Source organism: Saimiri boliviensis, chromosome 1, assembly GCF_048565385.1.
Source record: "Saimiri boliviensis isolate mSaiBol1 chromosome 1, mSaiBol1.pri, whole genome shotgun sequence".
Lineage (NCBI taxonomy): Eukaryota > Metazoa > Chordata > Mammalia > Primates > Cebidae > Saimiri > Saimiri boliviensis.
Genome location: NC_133449.1, coordinates 145,959,281 through 145,984,791, shown reverse-complemented (window position 1 = coordinate 145,984,791; position 25,511 = coordinate 145,959,281). Strand labels below are relative to the sequence as shown.

The window sequence follows — 25,511 nt, the reverse complement described above, 5'->3', positions numbered from 1 at the left end:
AGATCCTCTGGGAGCGCCCCCCTCCACCGGCCCCCTGCAGCCGAGATCTGGGGTGGGAAAGGCGAGGTGTGGGGATGAGGTGGGGAGGCAGCAGCAGCCCAGGGAAGCCAGGCAGAGGCAGGGGTGTTAATTACAGTACACCTTTATTAATACTGGAATCTTCACAGTGCATCTGTTACTTGTAGCAGTGACTATTTAAATCAGGGGGCGGAGGGTGTGGAAGGGGTAGGGAGGAGAGGAGAGTTTTCCCAAAATCTGACAGAAAGAAAAGAAACAAAATGGTTCAGATGGGTGGCGGGTGGGGAGGGGGAAGGGTGAGTAGGAACCAGGAGGGCTGCCTGGGGTGGGGGGGAATAAATTAAAAAAAAGGAACAAGTTAACAACAGCACCAGGAAAGTTACTTCAGTCAAGACGCTTTTGAAAAGAATATTTCTCTGTACAAAATGAGAAAAAAAGAACATAAAGAAGTCCCTCAAACCAAAGTTTGTGATATGGGATGGTGGGCTCAGATCCCGAGGTGGATGGGCCTACGAGGTGGTTGCTAAGACGACGAGAGGGCGGGGTGGTCTTGGGGATGGAGTAGAGTATGTACAGCCCCCGGGGCTCGAAGGGGAGGGGGACGGGAGAGTTGGTGGGGGCTGTGCCACGCAAGGCCCCCTCTCTGGGAAGCCCCTGCCTCCCTTCCCATCAGGACCTCTGAAGCCCAGGCCTGCCCACCCACTGCCCCTCACCCTGTTCCCGCCACATCCTGAATCCTGTTCCACCACCCCCCTGCCTCGACAAACCCCCTGGGGAGAATATTTGGCAGGAATTCCACCCAAGACTCCCCAGACTGGTCACCTGCTCTCCTGGCCCCTAAAACCAGGGCTCTGGTGTTGGCCTGAGCTCCACAGGCTGAGTGCTTGCCTGGCCAGGCAGTTCTTGGACCCGGTGACTGCCAGGGACCATTCTCCATCAGTTCCCGAGGCCTGCTCGGTGCCCGGACCTATCTGGGGTCCCAGCTCACCGCACAAGAACTCCCAGGAGCTCAAGCCTGGGGGGCTCACACCCAGTTCCATTCCATCAAGACCAAGACTCTCCTGACCCCCAGGTGGGACCCCACCCTGGGCCCTAGACGTCCTCTGAGCCCTGCTTTCCCTGCTTTCCCTCGGGACCTACGGGGCCACCAGGACTCTCTCCGCTTGCCCTAGGCTAACGTGCTTTTACCTGCGTGACTCAGTGCATGGGGTGGGGCAGCCTTGCCCCTCCCCCTGACCCTGCTGCCAGCGGAAGCCTGGACTACAGTGGGGGCGGTCCTGGGATGGCATCTCCTCTGGGAACAGAGAGTCAAAGCCAATCTTCCCAGCCTCGCTCCCTGACCTGGGCTTGCAGCCGGCTCACACAACAGCAGACAGGCCGGGGGCCCCCAGCCCTACTTTGGCTATCCTCAAGACGCTGGAGAGAATAGTAACTTCCCCCCAGCTTTGGGGGAGCCACGTCCCCCCCTTCTCCTCCTGCCACGGAACCACCAGGCCACTGGGGGGGGCCCTGTCCCTCAGGCACTCCCAGACACACACCCTGTATCATCCCTCACCCCACACACAGTCCTCGTCCACAGTCAGCTACATTTTATTACATCCATCAAATGACCCCACACTACCTACTGCTCCAGTCCCCACCTCCCCAGGTGGCTGAAACTGTGACCCCCAAAGTTAAAGGATTGATGTGGCCAATGAGACGTGGACATCTGAAAACGGTGCCTTCGTGGCTGACCAATGATCCCAGGGCCTCCGTCCTCCTAACCCTGCTGCCCTAGTTCCCCAGGAACTGCCCTGACCCTCACTCCCACCAGCCTCATGGGGTGGTGGGGGGCGAGGGGTGGGAGCCACCACAGGGCCCCCGAGATCCCCTAAGCAGCCCCGGGTTTCCTCCCTGAGACTCGGCATGGGCCCTGGAGGTCCCTTCCCCGTGGTGGGGCCTGGCCTCCCAACTCCGACCTATCGCCCCCGCCCCCAGCAGACATCCAGCCCAGCACGCACCTGGCCCCTCCACAGCTGCCCTGCATCTCAGGGAGAAGGTCCTGGGAGAGGCAGAGAGAAGGCAAGAGGGGAGGGGGAGCTCAGGCACGGGAGAGAGGCCGGCATTCTGGGAGGAGCTGAGGCAGGGCCGGCCCTGGGAGAGACCGGGGTGGTGAAAGCGAGGCCAGCCCAGCCCCTCTGCCGTGGGCCGGCCGGCCCTGGCTCTGGTGCTCATGGGTGCGGAAGAGACAGGGCACGAGAAGAGGAAGAGGAGGGGCAGAAGAGCATAAAACAGGCCCCAAACGAGGCCCGAGCCGCAAACGAGGCCCCGGCTTGCAGGCTCCCTCCCGGTGAGGCTTGTTACGAAGTTGCTTCCCGTTTAAACGCTGGAATCCAAGCAAGGCGTCTCTTTCCGTCAAGCGGCACTGCCCCTGCCCTGGCTCTGTCCTCTCTCCAGGCTGGGCCCTCGCTGAGTGCCTGCGGCTCACAGCCCAGGCCACCTCTCACACCAGGGCCTGAGAGGATAGAGAGCGTGGCGCCATCATAAGATGCGGGGCGCCGACCTGTCGTTGGTGACGGTCCTGCGGAGCCGGACCCCACGCCGGATGGCCACGAGCATGTCTTCGGCTGGGGGGTCGCTGGTGGCAGCAGGGGGCGGGGTGGGCGTCTCCTCCGTGGGGGTGGCCGACAGGGCAGTGGGGAAGGGGAACTGGCCCTCGCCCAGTGCGTGGGCGCCCGCCACCAGCTCCCCCAGCTTCTCCACCAGGCTGTGCCGGTTGGCCGCCAGCTGCTGCTGCTCGTCCTCGGCCCCCGCCCCGGGGTACCCGGCTGCCTCTGCGGACGGGCTGCCCCAGGCTGTGTTGGGCAGGCTGAGCCTCTTCGGGGAGGCCTTGGCGAGGTCCGGTGCCAGGGGCGAGGCGGCCTCGTCGGTGTAGAAGACACACTCCTCGCTTCCCGCCCGCGTGGGCCCCATGTAGCCAGGTGAGTCAGGCACCGTGGGCGTCTTCACAGGGACGATGGGAGGCCGGATGGGGATGGGGCCTGCGCTGGACAGGGCGCGGCGCACGGTGGGCTTGGTGGAGGGCGTGCGGCGGATGGTGGCCACGCCGGGGGGTGCGCCCGAGGGCAGGCCGGTGGCCGTGGGCAGCCCTGCGGTGGGCAGCCCGGCGGTGGAGGCCGGGCGCTTGGTCTGGATCAGGCGGCGGTAGTTCTGGGCGATGTTGCTGTTGCGTGGGATGGTGGATGACTTGTCGAACTCCGTCGGGCCCTCGCTGTCCGCATCCCCGTTCACGGAGTAGCAGTCGTAGTCGGAGCCTGGGGGCACGGGACACAGTGAGGCCGGGGCGCAGGTGGCCCCTGGCCCCCAGCCCACCAGGGTAAGCACGCAGGGGGAAGGAAGGGGCCCTCCTGGGTGGCTCAGTCCCAGCCCCGCGGGCCTGCCTTGGGAGGGAATGGTGTCCTCGGAGCAGGAGGGCGTGGTGGTCTGCGTGCTGTAGCCGCTGGAGTACTGCAGCGAGTCCCGGCTGCTCTTCTGGTGCTCTAGGCTCAGGCCACGTGTCAGCACCATTGCTAGGTCACTGGCTGCGGGGGATACCTCCTCGCCATGCTGAGGGTGAGAAATTGCAGGCTGAAGCCTTGCACCCCCAGTCCCCTCTGCCCAAACTCCAGGCAGCCCAGCCAGGTAGTTGGAGCTGGGCCTGAGGCCACTGGCTGGGCCTCCTGGCACTAACCTGGGAGTGAAGTGGGGCCCTCGCCGGCCTACCTTGGCGGCGATGGTGGCAGGGGACATCCGTGGTCGAGGTGCTTCTTCCCCGCTGGGGCCCAGGGTGCCCCCACTGGCAGGGCCTGGCTCTGTGTCTCGCAGGAGCTCCACTCGGTCCTTCCTCCGCTGCAGAGTGGCACCCGAGGGCTGCTCATGGGAGCCAACCTTGGACCAGTCCTGCAGGGAGGGTGTGGCAGGTCAGGGGGTCCCTTGGCCCCACCACCTATGGCCTGGGGGCCCCTCACTGTCACTGAGGCTCAGGGTGTCCAGGGCTATCAGGGTCCTCTGGTTCCCAATCACAGCCAAGGGCAGAGCATGGAGTGTGACTGTGACTCCTCAGTCTCACCAGGCCCAGGGGTTAGCTGTGGCTATGGGCAGTGCCTGAAGGAGGTGGCCAGGTGGCCTGTCTCTTGGGGACAGGTGTTGTTGTGTGCACCCCTGGCTGAACCCAGACCCTCTGTGTGGTGATGGCAGCAGGTGGGGAGGGTATGGGAGGGGCAGCTGGTGACTGTCCTGGGGCTGGGCTGGGAGCACTGACCGAGGTGGGGGAGCTGCACTCGCTAACGGACTGGCAGGTTTCCGAGGCCTCGGAGGATGCGGAGCTGGAGGACTTCTGCCATGCAGAGGCCAGCAGGCAGTTGCAGACAGACAGGGGCCAGCAGGTGGTGAGGAGGAGAGGAGAGAACAGTTCTGGTCACAGAGCTGGCATGCAGGGGTGGTTCGATTCAGTGCCTCACCCAGCGCCCACGCCCCACGCCTGTCCCAGGGCCATGGCTGCTGAGCGTCTTCAGCAGAACGCAGCAGCCCAGAGCTGTACACAGTGGGCACTGACTGACCCACCCGACAGTGCAGCCCCAAGACCTGCTCATTTTAAAGACTGACCACAGAACTCACTGCTGATGGCCTGGATATGGCCAGTGAGGGAAAAAGAGACTAAGGGTGGCAGCTGGGTGTTTGGTCTGAGCAGTTGGGTTGATGGTGTCAGTTTTCTCAGACAGAGGACACGGGGAAGTGTTAAGCCCTGGGTGCCACGCTGAGTGCTGAACTGAGCTGCCTGTGAGGTCTTATGCATGGATGCAATGCAGGCCGTCGTATTCACAAGCTGGAGTGCAGGAGAAGTTGGGGTTGGAGCTGTGAATGCAGTGGTCTTGGGGTGGGATGAGGCCACCCTGCAGGGAGTGCAGTTAGACAGGATTTGAGGGCTAGGCCCGCGGCTGATGATGTGTGCAGCTGGGAGGAAGTGAGTCCGGTAAAGGAGAGCCACGGAGCAGGCAGAGAAGTGGGAGGAGAACCATGAGCAGGTGATGCCCCAGAAATCAGGAGAGCCTGCAATGCGGAGCAGGGGACCCACTGTGCTAATGCTGCTGGGTGGGGCCATCGGCTGGGGGTACAGGGTGTCCACGTTGACCCCGAGGAGAACTGCCTCTATAGAATGGGGTGGGAGAAGCCTGTTTTAAAGTGGACTGAAGTACGAAAGGGACACACTTGCTCTGGGCAGTGGGGTGGGCTAGGTGTGCTGGGAGGCCTGCCACTCCTAAACAACTACAAAGAAGAAAGAAAAAAGCAAGGTAGACACAGGCCCATGAACTGCTGAGCATGTGTGATGGGCAGGGTTCCCTGGGGCAGGCACCGGCTTCAGTACAGCGGTGGGGACGTGGAGCACAGTGAGGTGTTAGCCTAGGAATGAGCCAAGATAAGCCAGGGCAGCCCCCTTCCTCCAGCTCTTGGCATCATTCAGATTTAGATCCCCAGATGTCCTGCAGATTCTAACGAACCAAGATCACCAAGATAAAAGGAAACCAGGCACCCCCTGTGAGGATGCGGAGGAAATAACAAGGGCAGACTTCTAGCAATATGATGGGTAGAGTAAAAAACTCAATAGAAATAGTATTTGGAAAACTCCGTGAAAAAGCTCAACACTCGCTCATGAAAAAACAGACACAAGCAAGGAATAGAAAGGAAGTTGATCTGATTTCACACCTATAACCTTAGGACTTTGGGAGGCTGACTTAAGAGATGCAGGAGGATCACTTGAGCCCAGGAGTTCGAGACCAGCCTAATATAGTGAGACCCCTGCCTCTACAAAAAGTAAAATAATTGTCCAGATGAGCTGTAGATCTAAAGAAAAAGGGCAAAACCATAAGGGTTTTAGAGAAAAATCTCTTTGTGACCTTGCAGTAGGCAAAAATCTCTCAAGCAGGACACAAATAGCACTAACAATTTAAAAATGGATAAACGGGACTATTTTAAAACTAAGAACTTCTGGTCATTAAAAGAGCCCCCACTAAGAGAATAAAAAGTTACCCATAGGAGAGAAGATAGTCAATGAGGAACTTTATCTGCAATACCAAAAAGTTTTACTAATCAGTAAGAAAAAGATAGACAATCCAGTAGAAAAATGGGCAAACGATTTAAAAAGGTCCTTCATGAGAGAAAATATTCTAATGGCCTTTAAAAGTATGAAAAGGTAGCTGGGTTCAGTGTACACATCTGTAGTCCCAGCTACTCAGGAGGCTGAGGTAGGAGGATTACTTAAGCCCAAGAGTATGAGGCCAGCCTGGGCAGCATAGCAAGACCCTATCTCTTAAAAAAAAAAAAGTATGAAAAGGTATTCAATCTCATTAGCATTAGGGAAATGTAAATAAAATATACAGAAAACTACTACTACTATGCATCCACCAGAGTGGCTAAAATGAAATCAATATAAAATGCCAAGGGCTGGTGAAGATGTGGAATAGCAATGAACTACCATAATCTTGGCCAGGCTAAGTGGCTCATGCCTGTAATCCCAGCACTTTGGGAGGCTGATATGGGTGGACTGCCTGAGGTGTAAGGAGTTTGAAACCTGGCTGGCCAATGTGGCAAAACCTCATCTCAATTAAAAATACAAAAATTAGCCAGGTGTAGTGGTACACACCTGTAATCCCAGCTACTCGGAAGGCTGAGGCAGGAGAATCACCTGAACCCCAAAGGTAGACGTTGCAGTAATTTGAGATTGTGCCACTGCACTTCAGTCTGGGCAACAGAGTAAGACTCTATCTCAAAAACAAAAACCAAAACCCAAAACCAAACCAAACCAAAACAAAACAGTGTCCTAACTTTGCTAACAAGAGTGTCAACTGGTATGAGCACTTTGGATTACTGTGTGGTAGTACCTATCCAATCTGAACATATGCACATCCCATGACTTTGCAATTCTGCTCCTGGGTATGTGCCCCATGGAACTGTGCACTATAACGTTCACAGCAGCACTGTTAGCAGCATCATAGCCAAAAAAACTGGAAACTATGCAAATGTCCATCAAAATGGCTAAATTATATATTCGCACAATAGAATGATATATAGCAATCAGCATGGTCTCTATCTACCAAAAACAGGGATGAATCTCATAACCGTAACTGAGCAAAAAGCAGCCAGACATAAAGGATACATAGTATATGATTGTATATATACATGTAGAAAGGATAAAAAGGGCAAAACTAGGCCAGGCGCTGTGGCTCATGCCTGAAATCCCAGTGACTTGGGAAGCTGAAGTGGAAGAATCGCTTGAAGGCAGGAGTTCGAGACCAGCCTAGGTAACATAGTAGACCCCATCTCTATAAAGAAAAAAATTAGCCGCGTGTGAAAGTGCACACTTGTAGTCCCTGCTACTTGGGAGGCTGAGACAGGAAGACCACTTGAGCCCAGGAGTTTGAGACTGCACTGAGCAAGGATTGTGCCACCATACTCCAGCCTGGGTGACAGAGAGAGACCTTGTCTCAAAACAAAAAAAAAAAAAAAAAAAAAAAAGGCAAAACTTGTCAGGATAGTGGTTACCCTTGGGTGTGTAGTGACTTAAGAGAGCACTGGTGGCTTCAGAAGTGATGGTTATCCTGCTTATGTTCTTGTTCTTGGTGTGCTTAGAATATTTCAATAAAAAAGGTCATTGGCCGGGCATGGCGGCTCACGCCTGTCATCCCTGCACTTTGGGAGGCTGATTCTGGTGGATCACTTCAGGTTAGGAGTTTGAGACCATCCTGGCCAACATGGCGAAACCCCGTCTCTGCTAAAAATACAAAAATGAGCTGGGCGTGGTGGCGTGAACCTATAATCCCAGCTACTTGGGAGGCTGAGGTGGGAGGTTCGCTTGAACCTGGGAGGCAGAGGTTGTGTAAGCTGAGATCACACCATTGCACTCCAGCCTGGGTGACAGAGTGAGACTCTTTCTCAAAGAAAACAAAAAAGTTCCTGAAAGACTCGTTGGTAATGGGCTAGTTCAGACATATTTAAGGCTGGGCGCGGTGGCTCAAGCCTGTAATCCCAGCACTTTGGGAGGCCGAGGTGGGTGGATCATGAGGTCAAGAGATCGAGACCATCCTGGTCAACATGGTGAAACCCCGTCTCTACTAAAAAAAAAAAAATACAAAAAATCAGCTGGGCATGGTGGCGCGTGCCTGTAATCCCAGCTACTCAGGAGGCTGAGACAGGAGAATTGGCTGAACCCAGGAGGCGGAGGTTGTGGTGAGCTGAGATCGCGCTATCGCACTCCAGCCTGGGTAACAAGAGCGAAACCCCGTCTCAAAAAAAAAAAAAAAAAAAAAGACATTTATGAGTCCGCATTGATAAAAACAAAAATTAATAGATAAATGGGGGAGAAGAGACAGATCTTTTTTTTTTTTTTTTTTTGAGACGGAGTTTTGCTCTTGTTACCCAGGCTGGAGTGCAATGGCGCGATCTCGGCTCACCGCAACCTCCGCCTCCTGGGTTCAGGCAATTCTCCTAACTCAGCCTCCTGAGTAGCTGGGATCACAGGCATGCGCCAGCATGCCCAGCTGATTTTTTGTATTTTTAGTAGAGATGGGGTTTCACCATGTTGACCAAGATGGTCTCGATCTCTTGACCTCATGATCCACCCGCCTCGGCCTCCCAAAGTGCTGGGATTACAGGCGTGAGCCACTGTGCCTGGCACAAGACAGATCTTTTAATAGTAGAATCTCAATTTTTTTTTTTCTTTTTTTTTTTGAGACGGAGTTTCGCTCTTGTTACCCAGGCTGGAGTGCAATGGCGCGATCTCGGCTCACCGCAACCTCCGCCTCCTGGGTTCAGGCAATTCTCCTGCCTCAATCTCCTGAGTAGCTGGGATTACAGGCACGTGCCACCATGCCCAGCTACTTTTTTGTATTTTTACTAGAGACGGGGTTTCACCATGTTGACCAGGATGGTCTCGATCTCTTGACCTTGTGATCCACCCACCTCGGCCTCCCAAAGTGCTGGGATTACAGGCGTGAGCCACCGCGCCCGGCACGAGACAGATCTTTTTATAGTAGAATCTCAATTAATAAGTGGAGGAATGATGGAAATAGAAAGTCGCCTATTTTAACAAGCGAGAATCATCAGTGGATGCCAAAATTAGTGAGCAAAAGTAGGAGGAGAAGCAGGACATTTGCATCCTCTCAAAAGTATCCCTTCACGGGATAGTTTATTAATTAAAAAGGAGGAAATCATGACTCCAGTGGAGAAAGGTGGCACATGCCACCTTCACCACGGATCAAAGTCAGCAGCACCAGTCACACGGCACAGTGACATCGTGCAGCCTTCAGGATGCACCAAACGGGGCAATCCACTTCTGTGATACTCTTGCCAAAGCTGTGTGACTTGCATTTCTGAATGAAAAGACATCAGATAAGGTCAGATTTAGAGGCAAATCTAAATATCTGATCGATATTCTTCAAATGTATCAAAGTCATGAAAAAAACAAAGAGGGACAGGTTTGAGAAACTGTCACGAGCAGAAGACACTGAGGTGACACCAACATGAAACACTGTGTAGGGTCCTCACTGGGCGCGGTGGCTCACGCCTGTAGTCCCAGCACTTTGGGAGGCCAAGGCAGGCGGATCACTGAGTTCAGGAATTCCAGACCGGCTTGACCTACATGGTGAAACTCTGTCTCTACTAAATAAAAAAAAAATTAGCTGGGCATGGTGGCACATGCCTGTAATCTCAGCTACTTGGGAGGTTGAGGCAGGAGAATCGCTTGAATCAGGGAGGCAGAGGTCGTGAGCTGAGATTGTATCACTGTGATCCAGCCTGGGTGACAAGAGCGAAACTCTGTCCAAAAAAAAAAAAAGAAAAAACTCCCACCTGTAATCCCAGCACTTTGGGAGGCTGAGGAGGGTAGATCAGAAAGTCAGGAGTTTGAGACCAGTCTGGCCAACATACTGAAACCCCATCTCTACTAAGAATACAAAAAATTAGCCGGGTGTGGTAGTGTGCGCCTGTAATCTCAGCTACTTGGGAGGCTGAGGCAGGAGAATTGCGCGAACCCAGGAGGTGGAGCTTGCAGTGAGCCGAGATCGTGCTATTGCACTCCAGTCCAGGCAACAGTACAAGACTCGGTCTCAAAAAAAAAAAAAAAAAGGAAACATTATGTAGGGTCCTAAATTGGGTCATGCACCCCTGGACCAGCAAAAGGACAGGAGAGAGAAAATTGGCAAAAATAGAAAAACAAATGTAGATTACTTAGTAGTATACTAGTGTTAATTTCTTGGTTTTTTTTTTTTTTTTTTTTTGGTTTCTTTTATTTTTTGAGATGGAGTTTTGCTCTTGTTACCCAGGCGATCTCGGCTCACTGCAACCTCCGCCTCCTGGGTTCAGGCAATTCTCCTGCCTCAGCCTCCTGAGTAGCTGGGATTACAGGCATGTGCCACCATGCCCAGTTAATTTTTTTATTTTTAGTAGAGATGGGGTTTCACCATGTTGACCAGGATGGTCTCGATCTCTTGACCTCGTGATCCACCCGCCTCGGCCTCCCAAAGTGCTGGGATTATAGGCTTGAGCCACCACGCCCGGCAATTTCTTGGTTATAAAAATGTTTTTGGTAGTTACATAAAGTAAGATGTCAACATTGGGGAAGACTCTGGGAAGGGTATAAGGGAACTCTACATATTTTACAATTCTTCTACAAGTCTAAACTGATTTCAAGATAAAAAGTTAAAAACAAACTCCTCTGTGGCTGGGTTAAATAGCAAAAAAAGAGAAAAAGTAGTATTTTTAAATTTATTGATTGGAAGATAAAATTGAAGAAATGATTCAGACTGTATCTGGAGAAACAAGGAGATAGAAACTATGAGCCAAAAGATGCATAAGATAGAAAGAGAGGCGGCCATGCAGCCAGCCAGAATCCCCACGGGAGAGAATAGAAAGAACGAAAGTGGGAATAAAGAGATAATGACTGACCCGGCGCGGTGACTAACGCCTGTAATTGAAGCACTTTGGGAGGCTGAGGCAGGCAGATCTCTTGAGCTCAGGAGTTCAAGACCAACATGGGAAATGAGGCAAAAATGCCGTCTCTACTAAAAATACAAAAATTAGCTGGGCATGGTGGTGCATGTCTATAGTCTCAGCTGTTTGGGAGGGTGAGGTGGAAGGATCGCTGGAGCCTGAGAGGAGGAGGTTGCAGTGAGCCAAGATTGCGCCACTGTGCTCCAGCCTGGGAGACAGAGCGAGACCCTGTCTCACAAAACAAAACAAAACAAAACAAAACAAAACAAAACAAAACAAAATGAGATAATGACTGAAAACTCCTGGAACAAATGAAAGACATGAATACAAACCAAGGGATGTTAAATAAAAACAAATCCACATTATAGACACATTGTGGCAAAACTGAAGAGAAGGCTTAGAAGTGCCCAGAGAGAGACTGAGATTCTTTAAAAAGCAGCATCAGTGTGACTGACAGCAGACCTTCCAACCAAGGGTGGAAGCCAGACACGGTGGGAAAAATACCTTCATAGTGTGGACGGAAGATAACCGTCACTCCAGGATAGTGTCCCTGGCAAAACTAACTTTCAAGAAAGAGGACGAAATAAAACATGTTTACAGACAGAGAAAAACAGAGTTTACCACTACAGATGTATGCTAAAAGAGTTTCTAAAAGATGTTCTTTACTTCAGAAAGAAAGAAAATGGACTTTGGAGGATTTGAGAGGCAAGGAAAAAATGACACAAAATGTTTATCAACACATGGGTAAATCTAAACAAGTCCTGTATGTATGAAACAGATTCAGAAGAAAAATGTCATTTGTGGTCCTATTAAAAAAAAGGGAAAATAGCCGGGCGCGGTGGCTCAAGCCTGTAATCCCAGCACTTTGGGAGGCCGAGGCGGGTGGATCACGAGGTCAAGAGCTCGAGACCATCCTGGTCAACATGGTGAAACCCTGTCTCTACTAAAAATACAAAAAATTAGCTGGGCGTGGTGGCGCGTGCCTGTAATCCCAGCTACTAAGGAGGCTGAGGCAGGAGAATTGCCTGAACCCAGGAGGCGGAGGTTGCGGTGAGCCGAGATCACGCCATTGCACTCCAGCCTGGGTAACAAGAGCGAAACTCCGTCTCAAAAAAAAAAAAAAAAAAAAAAAAAAAAAAAGGGAAAATAATGTAGCTTATAAGTTTGAGAGGGAGTGGTTGACAAGTAAAAAAATAGATATGAAGGGACTTAAATTATTCAGGAGGTGGGGTTGTGACTTGGTAAGCATGCATAGTAAAATTTCAGAGTAACCTATAAAATAAAAGAGAGAGAATATAACTTACAATCCAGTAGAGGGGAAATAAGAAAAAAGCAAGAAACAAAGGCAAGGGTAAGACAAGAATTCAGGACAAATAGAAGAAAGCCAGAAGTCCAAATATGTCAGCAATCATAATAAATAGAAATGGGCTAAAAATGCCAATTAAAAGATAGAGGTGGTCAGATTGGATAAAAAGAGAAAATCTAGGCATCATGCTGCTAACAAGAGACTCATTTAAAATATAAAGATAGGTGAATTTAAAAGCAGATACAGAAAATGATAATATAAATACTGAAAAGAATGAAGGCCTCAGGGCCTTCAGGCCAGTCTCAACAGTGATAGTGGCCCCACGTGTGACTTGCCTGATGCTGGCATAAGGCTGCGGCACCCCACCCTGATTGACCCTCCTAATGCCCCCTCACCTGGCTGGTGATGTCTGAAGGCATAGGCGAGGGGGGCTTGGAGTAGGTGGCATCCTGGGAGACGAAGCCAGAGTCATGGGAGGAGACGCTGGAGAGGCGAGTGGTGGTAGTGGCTGGCTGCGCCAGGCTGCGGTAGCGACAGGTGGAACTGGGTGAGTATGTTTGGGCACCCCCAGGCCATGGGGCTCCGCCACCCTTGGCACTGCTACTGCTGCTGGGGGCACTAGGGGAGTGAAGGAGGAGGGCACAGCAGCCAGACAGGGAGACAGAGGGGTGTGTGTTTGGGAGAGGGTGACAGACGAGGGTGGGGAAAGAGGTGAGGGGCAAAGGAAGGAAAAGACAATGTCAGACTAGGAGGTCCTGAGACCCAGGTACTACAGAGGAGCTGTGTTCTGGGATGGTGTGGAAGGGGCGGGCCAGAGCAGGGTAACCCCAGTCCTAGTGCTGAGGGGAGCCACGGTCAGGGAATGCCCAGGATGAGGCAACCTCTTTGCCTCCTATTCTGCCATTAGGAACAGCTGTTCGGGCCGGGCATGATGACTCAGGCCTGTAATCCCAGAACTTTGGGAGACCAAAGGTGGGTGGATCACTTGAGGACAGGAGTTCAAGACCAGCCTGGATAACATTGCAAAACCCCATCTCTACTAAAAATACAAAAGTTAGCTGGGCATGTTGGCGGGTGGCCTGTAAATCCAGCTACTTGGGAGGCTGAGGGACGAGAATTGCTTGAACCTGGGAGGTGGAGGGTGCAGTGATCCAAGATTGTGCCACTGCACTCCAGCCTGGGTGACAGACCACAAATTAAAAACCAAAAACCCACCAAAAAACCTATTGGCTTTGCCAAATATCTTAATCTAAATTCTTATATCCTAAGGAATATATATTTATCACTGATGACCCCCGTTAAAAAAAAAATAGGTTGGCTGGGCACGGTGGCTCAAGCCTGTAATCCCAGCACTTTGGGAGGCCGAGGCGGGTGGATCACAAGGTCAAGAGATCGAGACCATCCTGGTCAACAAGGTGAAACCCTGTCTCTACTAAAAATACAAAAAATTAGCTGGGCATGGTGGCGCGTGCCTGTAATCCCAGCTACTCAGGAGGCTGAGACAGGAGAATTGCCTGAACCCAGGAGGCGGAGGTTGCGGTGAGCCGAGATCACGTCATTGCACTCCAGCCTGGGTAACAAGAGCGAAACTCCGTCTCAAAAAAAAAAAATAGGTTAACGATGGGGAAACTGAGTCACCAGGCATCAAACAATTAGAGCCAGACTCAAGTCTGATCATTTCTAACCCACCTTCTCAAAATTTGGTATTCGCCATCCAATCCTAACTGGATATGGATGTACCTAGCATGTGGTGATGGTGTGTCTGGGGACAGAGCTCACCTTCCAGGTGGGTCCTGCACCCACCATCACCCTCACCCTCTCCATTCCCTCGAGGGTGTCCAGCCCTCTGTGGCTCACAGCCTGAGCACAGCAATTCAACCCTTGGGCGGTGTTCCTGGCAGTGAAAGTTGCCTTCTCCCTGAGCATGACCCTGAAGCCTCCCAGCCTCTGCCCTGCTCATGCCTGTCCCCTGCAATCAGACCCTTCACTGTGGATGGTCACCCACCCAGGGTCTGAAGAGCCTCTGGGGGCCCTGGGCTCTCCTCTCTCTGAGGTAGTAGCTGATCGCTGTGCCTGGCTTCTCCCAAGCCCTGGATGTCCAGCCAGAGTGATTCTGGGGAGAAGGGTGCCATGGCAAAAGGGGAGTCCCATCAGCAGGTTGCTCTGTGCTCACTCCCCTCCCCACCCAAGGAAGGCCCCATGATCCTAAGCCTGGTTGGTGACTGTGAGATCCTTGGTGTCTCCCCAGCTCTGTTTCTGTTCTGGGGTCAGCCTGGGTCAAGGCTAGAACTGTGGCAGCTGCCCCCATGGGAACCAGCTCTTAGGAGCCAGCCAGGCTGGAGTGTCCTATACCTTGTGGCTCCAGCGCATGTTCCCAGAAGCCTTCCCATCCCTCCCTGATCTCTTACTATGACCCCACACCATGCTGGGCCTGGCAGAGTCCAGTGGTTAAATGCTGAGACTCCATACGTCAGTTTCCCTTTCTGTGAGATAGAGATAACATACCTGATAGAGCAGTGTTAGGATTCAGTGAGAAGAAATGCATAAAGCACTTAGCACAGCACCTGGCACATAGTGGATGCTCCAAAAATGAAGCTGCCGCCACCCCTGCTCCCTATCCTGCCAACAAACGCCTGTGCCAGTAGCAGTCTTGGGATGACAGGGCACATTTTCCCTCTATATATGCAAATTCCTCAGATGATGTAAAAGTTGTGAATTTTGAGGCCCTGAAGTAATTTCTGATGCAGCTTTGCTGGAGCGTCCCCACTTCCTCTTGGGATTCTGTCCCCCACACCCCCGAGAGTCCCACCCCCACTGACCTGCACATGCTGGACTTCCGGGAGCTGGAGCTGCTGGGTGAGGAGGGTGGGGTCTGGTAGGACCAGCTGTAGTCTGAGCCCTTTAGGTCTTTGATTACCTGCACGTGGACATGGATGGGGGGGTCACTGGAGGCAGCCCCTGAGAGCTGGTAGGGCCAGAAGCCCCCTGACTCTCTTCCCAATTGTGGACCACACCCTAGAAGACCCCAGGAGTCTGAAGCCCCCTCCCCCAGCCTTCTCCTAATTTGGGGAACAGGGAGACATGGGGGGACACTCAAGCTCCTCCGAGCCCCTTCAGCTCACACACACTGAGTAGAGATTCTGAGCTGACCCTGGCCCCATGGGGTGCAAGTTGCTCCTGTGCCTCCCTGAGTTGGTTTTCTCCTGTGAATTGGGGCCACTTGTTCCGGTCTCAGAGTGGAAGATTCCCTGACATAACTTGGCAGATGCTGGGCATGCAACAAGTGCCTCTGGAGTGTGCTGCCCTGCAGGCCGTGGGTGGGACCGGTCTGAGTGGAGTGGGAGCAGGGCTGGTGAGAGGGAGGGGGTGGCCAGGTGTGCCTGGGTCTAGGGGAGTGGATGGGGTTTCTGGGCACTAAGGGTGGAGGGGCATCTCCAGATTTGGCAGGTGGTCTCAACAGGTGGAGCAGGGCAGGCTGACTCTGGGCTTGGCTGCACGGACCCAGGACTTTGCACATCTGCTCTGAGTCAGAATGCCACTGGCCGGGGCATACCCTCCCCTGCCCGGGCAGGTGCTCTGGGATGGCCTGCAGTGGGTGTTAGAAGGGGTCTGGTCTTGTGCCCTCAGCTGCCTCCCCCAAATGCCATTCCCTTTTCCCCTCTACTTTCCCTAACTTAAGGCAGCCCATCTCCTCCCTGCCCATGCCCCTGCCCCTGCCCCAGGCCTGAGGGCTCCCGCACCTGCTCGCTGGCAGGAGGCAGCTTGTGGGGTTCCGCGGTCAGCACCACCAAGTCGTCGATGATGCCCTGCAGGTGGGTGATCTCTCCCAGCATGGTCAGCTCTCCGTTCTGAGGAAGCAGCGAGTCAGCCCCGCCTGCCCGCCCGCCTGCCCGCCCTGGAGAAGCAGGTCTTGTCGGGCCTCTCCTCTCTCACCCTTTTGTGCTAAGGAATGCTGCTTGGGGCTGGTGCAGGCGGGGCCCACATAGCCTGGATGGCTGGCATGGTCTTTCCAGACCAAATCAGTACACGGGGAGCTACGAGACCTGCCTTTGGGCCAGGAGCATGTGGCCTTGATGCTCCTAGCCAGGGAGTGCTGAGAAGCGACCTTTCTTGGAGGTCAGAAGGTCAACCCTGGGCCCAGCCCACCCCTCTGGGGTCTGCGAGTCCCCAGGAGCCCCACCACCACAGGCTGCAGGAAGGTGATGAAGGTGCAGAAGCGGCCCCGCTCCTCGATCAGCGCCCGGCGCACGGCCTGCTTCTCCGTCTCCTCCAGCAGCAGGTACATGTCGTTGACGTCCTGTAGGGCACTGTCCAGCTGGGGCTGCAGGTCTCCTTTCCCTGGAGGGGTGGGGAGGAGAGGCCTTGCTGGGGATGCTGGCCTGGCTTGCCACACCCACACATGGCTCAGACCCTGATGGCAGCATCCCCCGGCCGTGGGGCTAGGTGCTGCCCTGGGGCCAGGGACTGGGGAGGGAAGTGGGGACTGTGCGGCTTGTGGAAGGGCTAGACCCATCAAAGCAGGCAGAGAGGACAGACACACGCACAGGAAAGATGCCAAAGCTGCAAAGCCACTCCGGATTGGGGCACCTCCAGGGAGGCTCTTGGAGCCCAGGAGCTCTGCCCACACGGAGCCTCGCTGGCCTCCACCCAGGGCCCGGGATGGTGCCCCACACCTCATAAGGTTCAGGGAGTTGGGACAGAAGTGGGACAAAGAAGAGCGTGTGGCTCAGCTGTAGGCCATGCCATGGGGACAGGAGTCAGGAGAGCTAGGGCTGGGGCTTGAGGGCAGGGAAGGGGTCTGTCTCAGTGTGGGTCCCCACTCAGCTCAGGGAGCAGTGCACACAGACGGCAACAGCGACACAAGAAGCAGCGAGAAAGACAGAAAGAGGTGAGAGGATGATGCAGAGGAGACTATGAGATGGCAGGTGTGGAGGTGACAGGTAAGGACACAGGCCAGCCTGGTGAGGGTGGGGCAGCCAGGGCCTGTGGCCCCACCCCACCCCGGCCAACCCCTCCTGGCCTGGCAGACTGACCCAGCAGTGGCCCCAGACTCATCCCTGGCCAGGGCCCTGGGGGCCCCAGGGGGACTGTGCCCCAGGCCCCTCCCTCGTGGACCGACCGCCTTCCTGGCTTCTCGTTGGCCCGGAGAGGTTCCTTCCAATGGCCCTGAGCTGAGGGAGACAGACAAATGCAACAAGGACGGGAGGAGCAGCTGGAGGGACCGACATTTGACTTACCAAGTAGCTCTACAGGAAGGATGTGGGAGGAGAGGAGAGACAGAGAAAGAAAGAATGTGTGAAAGACGCCGGATGGACAGAGCCACTCCTGGGGCGGGGCTGCCTGGGCCTCCTGCTGCCTCCCCGAGGGAGGTTCTGGACCAGGTCTGGGGGGCAGGGCGGCTCCCTCTGACCCACCCAACAGGTTGGAGGGTCCTGTGTCTGGGACAGCGCCCCCCTGGCCAGAATGGGGCGCCCCACGGGGCGGCGGGGCTGTGGAGCGGGGCCACGGGGCTGTGGCTTGGGGGGCCGCGCCGGGCACTACCTTTGCGCGCCTTCTTTTGCAGCTTGAGTGTGTCGGACGACTTCTTCTTGATCTCATGCCGGGCTCGTTTGTACTCTGTGCAGAGGGGGAGAGGGGAGCGCTCTAACGGGGTCCCTGCGGAGTCGGGGGCAGGAAGCCCGGCCCCTCGCCGCCCCCACCTTTCGCGTGGTCCTTGTCCAGCTGGTTGGCCGCCTTCTTCCAGTCCTCGATGCGCTCCTGCAGCGGGTTGATGAGGCTTTCCAGCAGCGCGCTGTGGAGGGCGGGCGGGGGCGCTGGTCAGGCCGTGCTCCCCCGCGCCGCCCCGCCCCGCTCCTCCCCGCCCTTCCCCGCCGCCGCGCTGCCCGCCCGCGGCGCGCACTCACTTGGTGAACTGCCGCAGCTTGGTCTCGATGCTGCGGTGGCGCATGCACATGCGCGTGAGCGCTGAGCCGATGTCCCGCGTGGCCCCTGGCGAGGCAAGCGCGGCGTGGGAAGGGGCCAGCCGGGACCTGCGCAGTCCCGGCCTCGGGCCAGGAGGGGGCGCCCCGCTCCCACCGAGCCGCAGTCCTGCCGGCCCGGGGGATTCGGGGCCTCTTCCATCTCCACTAGCTCTTCCTCTGCCATCCCCAGCTGGGAGAGGCGGGCGCCAAAGACCGTTCCAGGAGCCGGCCAAACGACCCTCCAGGTGTGCCCAGATGCAGGTGTGGGAGTGCAAGCATGCCCAGGGCTCAAAGGAGCAGGAGCCCCAGGTCTCTGCCACTCCAACCAGTGGGCAGAGGAGGCGCCAAGCCTAGCGGTGTGCTCACCTGCCCCCGCGTGCTCTCAGAAGGGCAGGCGGGCACGGGTGGGAAGAAGCCCTAAGGAGAATCTCTGTGCGGAAGGGGGAACAGCGTGGCTGGGTGGGTGGGGGGGTCACTTGAACAGCCCACAGCAAGAAGGGAATCCCCAGGGAACACTCCTGTCACCACTCACCCACTCCTGCTTGCATGCCTCTTGTGATGAGGGGCTCATTCTTTCCGCGACCAGCCCATTCCATTAAGGAACGGAACTCAAGGTCCTGGGCTTGGCATCCTCTCCCTGGCCCATCCTCTACGCTGCCTTTCCAGCCTCCAGGCCCACCCTGGGGCACCCCCAACCTCCAGCCATGCCCCTCCCCACCTCGGGTGTTGGTAGCCATGTCAGCCACTTTCTGGAAGGCATCCAGGAAGGCCACAGCAGCCAGCACAGTGGTCCTGGGGAGAGGGACAATGGCACAGATGGTCAGGGGGTGGGGGTGCTCTCTTTGCCTGCCCCTCCCCTGTTGGGGTGCCCTGGGCCACCTCACCTCAGCTGGGAATGCAGCTTCGTGGCCTTGGAGTTGAAGTCCTCCCAGATAGGGTAGGAGCTCTGCCGGCGAGATGGGAGAGGAAGTGAGGTTCTTGCAGCCCTGCCCCATGGAGAGGGAGGCTCTGGGCCCCCTGGGAGGGCAGAGGACCAAGGACAGAGCCACCAGGCATGAGCAAGGCCTGTCCCTGGGAATGGGCACTTTTGTCATGCCCTGCCTCCCTGACGTCAGGATGTCTACCCTACAGGCTACAGGGTGTCCATATTCTCCCTCAGGGGAAACGGAACAGGAAGTAAGTTTCTGTCGGGCAGGTCCTGTCCCTTCGGGGTTTCCCAGGGCCTGGCAGGGGATCTGGGCTGAGCCCAGTGAGGGGCATCGTGTTTCTGGGACACATGCCTGGGACAGTGGCACTGACCACCAGAGCAGAGGTACAGCGTGGAGGGCAGGGCTGAAGGCACACCATGTGTAGACTGGGGCCTCCGAGGCCCCCACCCTGTGTCCTGGAAGCTGCCATCCCAGGCTAGCAGCCGTGGCTCCCAGGGCCGAGGAGGCTGTGGCTGCTGCAAGGGCCCGGCCAGCCTGCCCGGGACAATCAGGCCCCGGGCTGAATGGGGCCTTGTGCGGCCAATAGAGCCACCTTTCTCCACCCCCCTCTCCCCTCCCCTCCTGGGGAAACAGTGTGGCCTTTATCCCAGGCTGGCCCAAGGCTCCAAGTTGGGAGGGGGTTTCCCAGTGGGTAAGTCGGACTCCTGGTGACCGAGCTGTCCAGTCTGATTATGGGGCTTTTCTGGCTAATGTGTGCCCTGGGGTCCTGGAGAAACCTAAGCCCTGGCCCAAGCGCCCTGTGGTAGTCTTGCTCCTTGAAGGGGAGCCCTGGGCCAGCCAAACACCAGCCCACAGGGGCTGCTGACCTTCCCCTTTATGTAGGATGGGGCACTGGAGGCTGTGGCTCTTCCCAAGGTAAGGGGAAAGCAGAGTCCCTGCCTCTCCAGGGCCTCAGAGGGAGGCTCTGCCCAGCTGCAACCCAGGAGTGGGCTTGGGCTGGCCCTGCCAGGCTAGGAGAGTTTGCAGGGTGAGAAGGAGACAGGGTGGCTTTAGGGGACCTCAGAGTCTCCCTCCCCTCCCAGCCCAACCAAACCAGTGTCCAGAGAAAGCAAATATTTGTGAAGTCCACAGAGCTTGAAGCAGGAGTGGGGAAGCTGTGGGTGGGCTGTCCCCAGGCGGGCAGAGCTCAGGGCGAAGTGGCCTGGGAAGCTGTCCTTAGCCGTCCCAAGGAGTGGACTCATGCCACTGTGCCTGGGTACCTTTAAGGGTCTTCGAAAAGGGGGCACTTTCCCACCGCCTAGACCCCCACCCCACCTAGCCTTGAAGCCTTACTAAGACCTCCCTCCAGGGAGTAGACAAGTTGCTAAGGGAACCAGGGGGGTCCAGAGCCAGCTGTCCTGGCACCAGAAACCTTCTTAGCTCCTGAGCAGCGCTGGGGCAGACTCAGAGATTAAAGCCTCTCCCCTGGGGAGGGGACAAGATGGGTCGCAGGGGAGGCTAGGCCATTTTCCCTTCAGCAAATGGACCCAGGTGCCTCGGTCTCTAAGGACCTGGACCCGCCCCCCTCCCCACGGTAACCACATAAATGACCCCAGAGACAAGGAGGTTACGCCTTATTAGTTTATATCTGCCTCTTCACTACAGGTCAGTTTCTCTGATTAAAAGTAAGAGACATGGCTCTAGCAGCTGGTGCTCCAGGAACAGCATCCTCAGCCTTCACCTGAGAGGTCCAGGCAAAAAGCCTTCCCAGCAGCCCCATGAGATGACTACCATGACTACCCCCATTTCACGGACGAGGAAACGGAGGCCTGTAGAGGTTAGCTCATTTGCCCACAGCCACAGGGTGGCCAGGTCAGGACCTCATCCTATGTCTGCCTGGTCACTGGATGCCAGGTAGAGGGACTCCCTTACAATGCAGGGAGACAAGCACTGAGCGTCAAGGTTGGGGAGGCAGCAGGGACTGCCGGGATGTGAGAGACACCCAGTTCCACCCCAAGCACAGTGGCTGCTCTGGAGTGGGGAGGTGAGGGGCTTGTCACTAGAGGCTCCCAAGTGGATGGGGATGAGGAGGCTGTGTCTGTCCCGGCATTGGCTGTGGTTCAGATGTGGAGTACGGGTGAGCAATCCAGCCTCCAGTTCCAGGGAGTGGGCTTTCCAGGTGCCCCTGGGCAAGGGCCTGTCTGAGACTCATTTTCTTCACCTATAAAATCAGGAGAGGAAGGGCACCTGCCCCACCAGGCCAGTGTGGAGACCGAAGCAGACTGCCTAGCCAGCTTCCTGCAGTGCCCAGCACACAGTAAGTGCTCAGTTAACACTGGCTAACAGTACACAAGCCCTGCCCTCTGCCAGGGGCCCCTAGCAGAGGCCCGGCCAGGCCTATATGTTCAGGTGACACATGCCACTCTTGGGGTGGGTGAAGAATATGACCCAATTTTCTGGATGGGCCAGCAGTAAGTGGAGGCCCTGTTCACCTTGCTGAAGGCACCGTGCCCAGGCTGGGGACCTTGGGCAAGTCCCTGTTCCTCTCTGGGCTTCAGTGGGCATCCTGACACCAACAGGCATCTGATCTTGGTCCCTGCTCAGCCCAAGGTCAGGGCCTCCCAGAGGCCCAGGGGAGAGGGCTTTTGTGGGGCCTGTGGAGTCACTGTGAGGTGGCCTCACGGGGCAAGCTCAGTCTCCTCAATCCGGCTGCTACTGGCTGCCTTCCTCTGTGGAAGCCCTGCTGCTCAGGCCACCGAGAGAAAAACCAGAAGCTGCCCTCCAATCCAGGCGGTCAGCCTCCAGGTGGCTTGTCCCCTCCTCTGCCCCTGGTCATGGCCCCTGAGCACATGCCTGTGTCATAGTTAGGGGCACATCTGTCTTGGCATCATCCCAGGTGAAGCCTCTCCTGTTTTGCCTCCACCATGTCAGCAAATCCTGCCCAATGTCTGGCTTGAACCACTTGCTCTGATCTGGGCCCACTCCTTCTGTCTCATCCCAAAGTTCCTTGCAAATCGGCTAGAGAGGGAGAGAGATGGTCTGCTTTTGCGAGCAAAATCTGCTGCTGTCTGCAGTGGTTGCTATGAGGTTGCCAATGGTGGTGGGTGGTGGGGTGCGGGAAGGCCCATCCTTAGCCAGCCCTGGGATCAGACAGGGGAGGGTGGTCTGGGTGTTCCAGTCCCCGACAGGATCCTGGAGCCAGGGCTGAGATGTCCACAGGGCAGGTGGGGACTGCTGTGGGCTGGCGGAGGGGCCTGGATGTATAGTTGCAAGAGATGGGGGTCCCCCAGGGAGTACACCATAAGGGGCAGGGGGTGGGGGCCATCTACAAGCTGCTAACTGGGTAGTCCCAGGCCAGGCTGGCTTCAGGCCTCTTCCGGGGGCAGGGATCTGGCAGCTGTCCCTGGGGCTGTTGTCCTGGCAGCACCGGGAGCCTCGACCTTCAACCTGCCAGCAACCCCCACCCCTCACAGGGCCTGTCCCAGCAGTGCTGTGCTGGGTGGCATCACCCCCCACCCCCGCCTCCATCCCTGGCCTGGTGGGATTCTGTGTTGTGCACTTGAGAGTGTGCAGTGGTGGGCTGTGGAGGTGGGGGCCCTTGGGAGTTCCTGTGGGGTGCCTGCTCCTTCCTAGGGTAAGGAAAGGGGGCAGGGCAGGAGGGCATGAACGCTGGTTCCTGGCCCCCATCCTATCACTGGAGCTGGGCCCTCTCTGCCTAGTCAACTTAGGGCAGCCTTGCCAAACCTTGTCCTCGTTTGGGGAGAGGAACCCACTCTCTCAGGAGGAAAAATGGGGGCTGAGGTCAGGGGCAGGGTCCAACAGTCTCCTTAATGACCTTGAGCCATTCCCAAGTCTCAGTTTCCCAACCTGGTGGGGTGAGGAATGAATGGTAGCCGGTTCCAGCCTGACCTTAGGCAATCCTGAGAGGGGGACGGGGGCTCGGAGCTGAGAGCCCAGGGTGGTAATGGGGTAGGAAAAGCGCTCCCTTGGGGTTGCTCCACCGACCCCAACCTTCATCCCGACTCCTCCCAAGGTGACGATCAAGGTCTATCCTTGGGATGCAGGGACATTCAGCCCGGAGACCTTGGAGTCCTGAAGCTTCCGGGGGCCGTTGCGGGTGGGGCGGGGCTGGGGGCAGCAGTTTCAGGGTCAGGCGCAGAGGCCTAGGTCGGCGGGGAAGGAGTTAACGGTTCTCTGCTTTATTATTTTTTCCTGCTTCGGCAGTGACAGCATTGTCTGGGCTCTGGGCCGCGGGGGAACATGGTGGTGGAAGGGGGCGGAGGCCCGGGAGACCCCGGACCGTTAAAGGGCCCTAGAGTCGGTCCGGGAGACAAACCCCATTCATGGTTTGGGGGTCTGGGACGCAGGGAGCCTGCATGTGCACAGGCTTGGGTCAGGACTCACGGGGCCACGGCGGACACCGCATGGATACCCCGACACACGAGCACCCACACCCCCAGACGGGCATCCGGAGACACGGGCGCCCAGCAGATGCAGGCAGGACGTGCTCAGACAAGGACACACAGACACTGCGGTGCGCGGCCACACCGGGCTCGGAAGCCCACCGCCACGCGTCCCCGGGGGGACCTGCACCCACCACCGCGCGCCTGGTTACCTTCATGTCGTTGACGATGGCCTGGAAGAGCCCGCCCAGGGCACCGCATTCCTTCTCTGCTGTCTCCATGCTCTGGCCTGGCCGGGCCGCAGCGGCTGGGCGCACCGAGCGCGGGGAGCCGCGCAGGGGAGGGGGCCAGGCCGCGCCGGCGCTCGTTCCGAGGCCGGGCCTCCCGCCTCAGTGTAGCGCTCAGCGGCCGGCCGTTCCGCGCTCCGGGGTCGCGGGCCTCCCGCGGGTGGCGCGGGCCATGTCGCGGCAGGGCTGGCGGGTGGTGCGGGGGGCGCGGCGCGGGCAGCTCGCGGTGCAGCCTCAGCGCGGGGACTGACGGTGGCGGTAATCCGAGCCGCCGAGGCTCGGGCGTCACGTGGGCGCGGCGGAGGGGGGACCGCGGGGAGGGAGGGAGGGAAGGAGGGAGAGAGAGGGAGGGCCGCGCGGGAGGGAGCTGTGGGAACGGCCGTGCGGGCGCAGGCCCATTCACGGCCAGAAACCAGGGCTTTGAAATCCGAGCCCGGGCGCTGCCAGACTGGTCCGGCGAGCGGGGCCGGCGGGCGCAGGCGCCATGGCGGGTCGCGGGGCGGCGCTAGAGCAGGGTCTGCCCTGTCCACGCGGGAGTGGTACGGGTGGCTGGGTTTCGGGCTCCACAACACTTTCCGGCCTTTGGTCTGGGGCGCGGGCGGGGGGCTTCCCGTGCTTCCAAAGACGGGCAGTAGGTACAGCGGTGGGATGGGGGTGCATTGGCTGGATGGGATACACCGGCTGGATGGGATACACAGCACAGAGCCTGCTCTGTGCAGGGGGTTGTGGGGCCGCCCATCTTGGACGTTTCATCCCAGGCCCAGACTTTCCTCCTTACTGATCCTTCTAAGTTCTTTGACTCCTTTTTGCAAGTGCAAGTGGTGGTGATGCCACCTAGATGGGGTGCCCAAGGCAGGGCTTTTGAGGGGGCAGGGTGCTTGGACAACCTCCTTCCTAGCGGGTGGGGGCTCACGTCCGACCAGCAGAGCAGAGCTGGACTGTCCCCGGTCTCTGCTACCTGGGTCCACGGTGGGTTCGATGCACACACGTGCATGGGGTGACAACGTCAAGTGCAGTCCGTCCTGGAGACTCCAGACAGGGAAACCCACCCTAGGGGGGCAGCATGATGCGGTGGGGGGGGGGCAGGGGGGCACTCTGGGGAAGAGCAGGCACATGCTCCTTCTCCCCTACTCCAGAGGCCACAGGGAGCCAATTACAAGCTCATTAGGAGACCAAGCCCAGGGTTCCCAAAGCCTGGGGACAGGTGGTACCCCTGCGGGTGAGGAAGGGCTCTTTCAGCCAAAGCAGTTACTGGGGCACCCGTCCCTCCCTGGACTGCTCTGGGCTTTTCCTCCCTTTGCTCAGCGATCTGCAAAGTGTTCTGCAGCGTGCACTGGCCTTTCATGCAGGAACTCCTTGGGCTCAGCTCCTATCTGCCCAGTAGGGAACTCCTGTTGCCCCAGGGAGTCAGGATGAGAAAGGTGGATTAAAAGCTGGGGGAAGGCAGGGTTTCAGGATTCCAGGGTAGGTCATGCGTGGCGCTGTCTAGGAAGGTGCAGGTTCCAGAAGTGGAGACCTAGGGGCCCACTCAGGTTGAGTAGGGGAACAGGCCCTGGGGCAACCAGTTCTCCTTAGGGCCATCCTGAGACCCGATCTCCAGGACAGGGTGAGGCTCTGGGGCAGCTGCA

The 25,511-nt window shown here is 56.9% G+C and overlaps 1 protein-coding gene across 6 annotated transcripts; it reads right to left on the bottom strand.

Annotated features, from left to right (window-relative positions):
* Positions 1-124: 124 nt before the first annotated feature.
* Positions 125-24,183, bottom strand: MTSS2 (MTSS I-BAR domain containing 2). 6 transcript variants are annotated; one of them, XM_074406104.1, is made up of 15 exons: positions 23,809-24,182; positions 19,170-19,231; positions 19,004-19,077; positions 18,229-18,313; positions 18,025-18,116; positions 17,867-17,941; positions 17,359-17,571; positions 16,506-16,663; positions 16,066-16,173; positions 15,145-15,242; positions 12,721-12,943; positions 4,298-4,372; positions 3,760-3,936; positions 3,438-3,603; positions 125-3,311 (listed from the first exon to the last, which is right to left on the bottom strand). In XM_074406104.1, exons 1-15 carry the CDS (start codon positions 23,875-23,877, stop codon positions 2,539-2,541), a joined length of 2,448 nt encoding a protein of 815 aa, XP_074262205.1. In that variant the 5' UTR covers positions 23,878-24,182; the 3' UTR covers positions 125-2,538. The 6 variants fall into 6 exon arrangements, with proteins under 6 accessions (XP_074262205.1, XP_074262221.1, XP_074262208.1 ...); XM_074406120.1 differs by having other exon boundaries at positions 12,721-12,847; XM_074406107.1 differs by having other exon boundaries at positions 17,359-17,496; positions 23,809-24,181.
* Positions 24,184-25,511: the final 1,328 nt, after the last annotated feature.

What these genes read in the sequence shown, in the direction of transcription:
- MTSS2 (XM_074406104.1), bottom strand. Translation starts at nt 23,877, where the DNA reads ATGGAGACAGCAGAGAAGGAATGCGGTGCCCTGGGCGGGCTCTTCCAG. An exon ending in CCATCGTCAACGACATGAAG is followed by an intron (nt 19,232 to 23,808) that starts GTAACCAGGCGC and finishes TCTCGCCGGCAG; the next exon opens with AGCTCCTACCCTATCTGGGA. An exon ending in AGTGCAGCTCCCCCACCTCG is followed by an intron (nt 3,937 to 4,297) that starts GTCAGTGCTCCC and finishes CCCTCCCTGCAG; the next exon opens with GACTGGTCCAAGGTTGGCTC.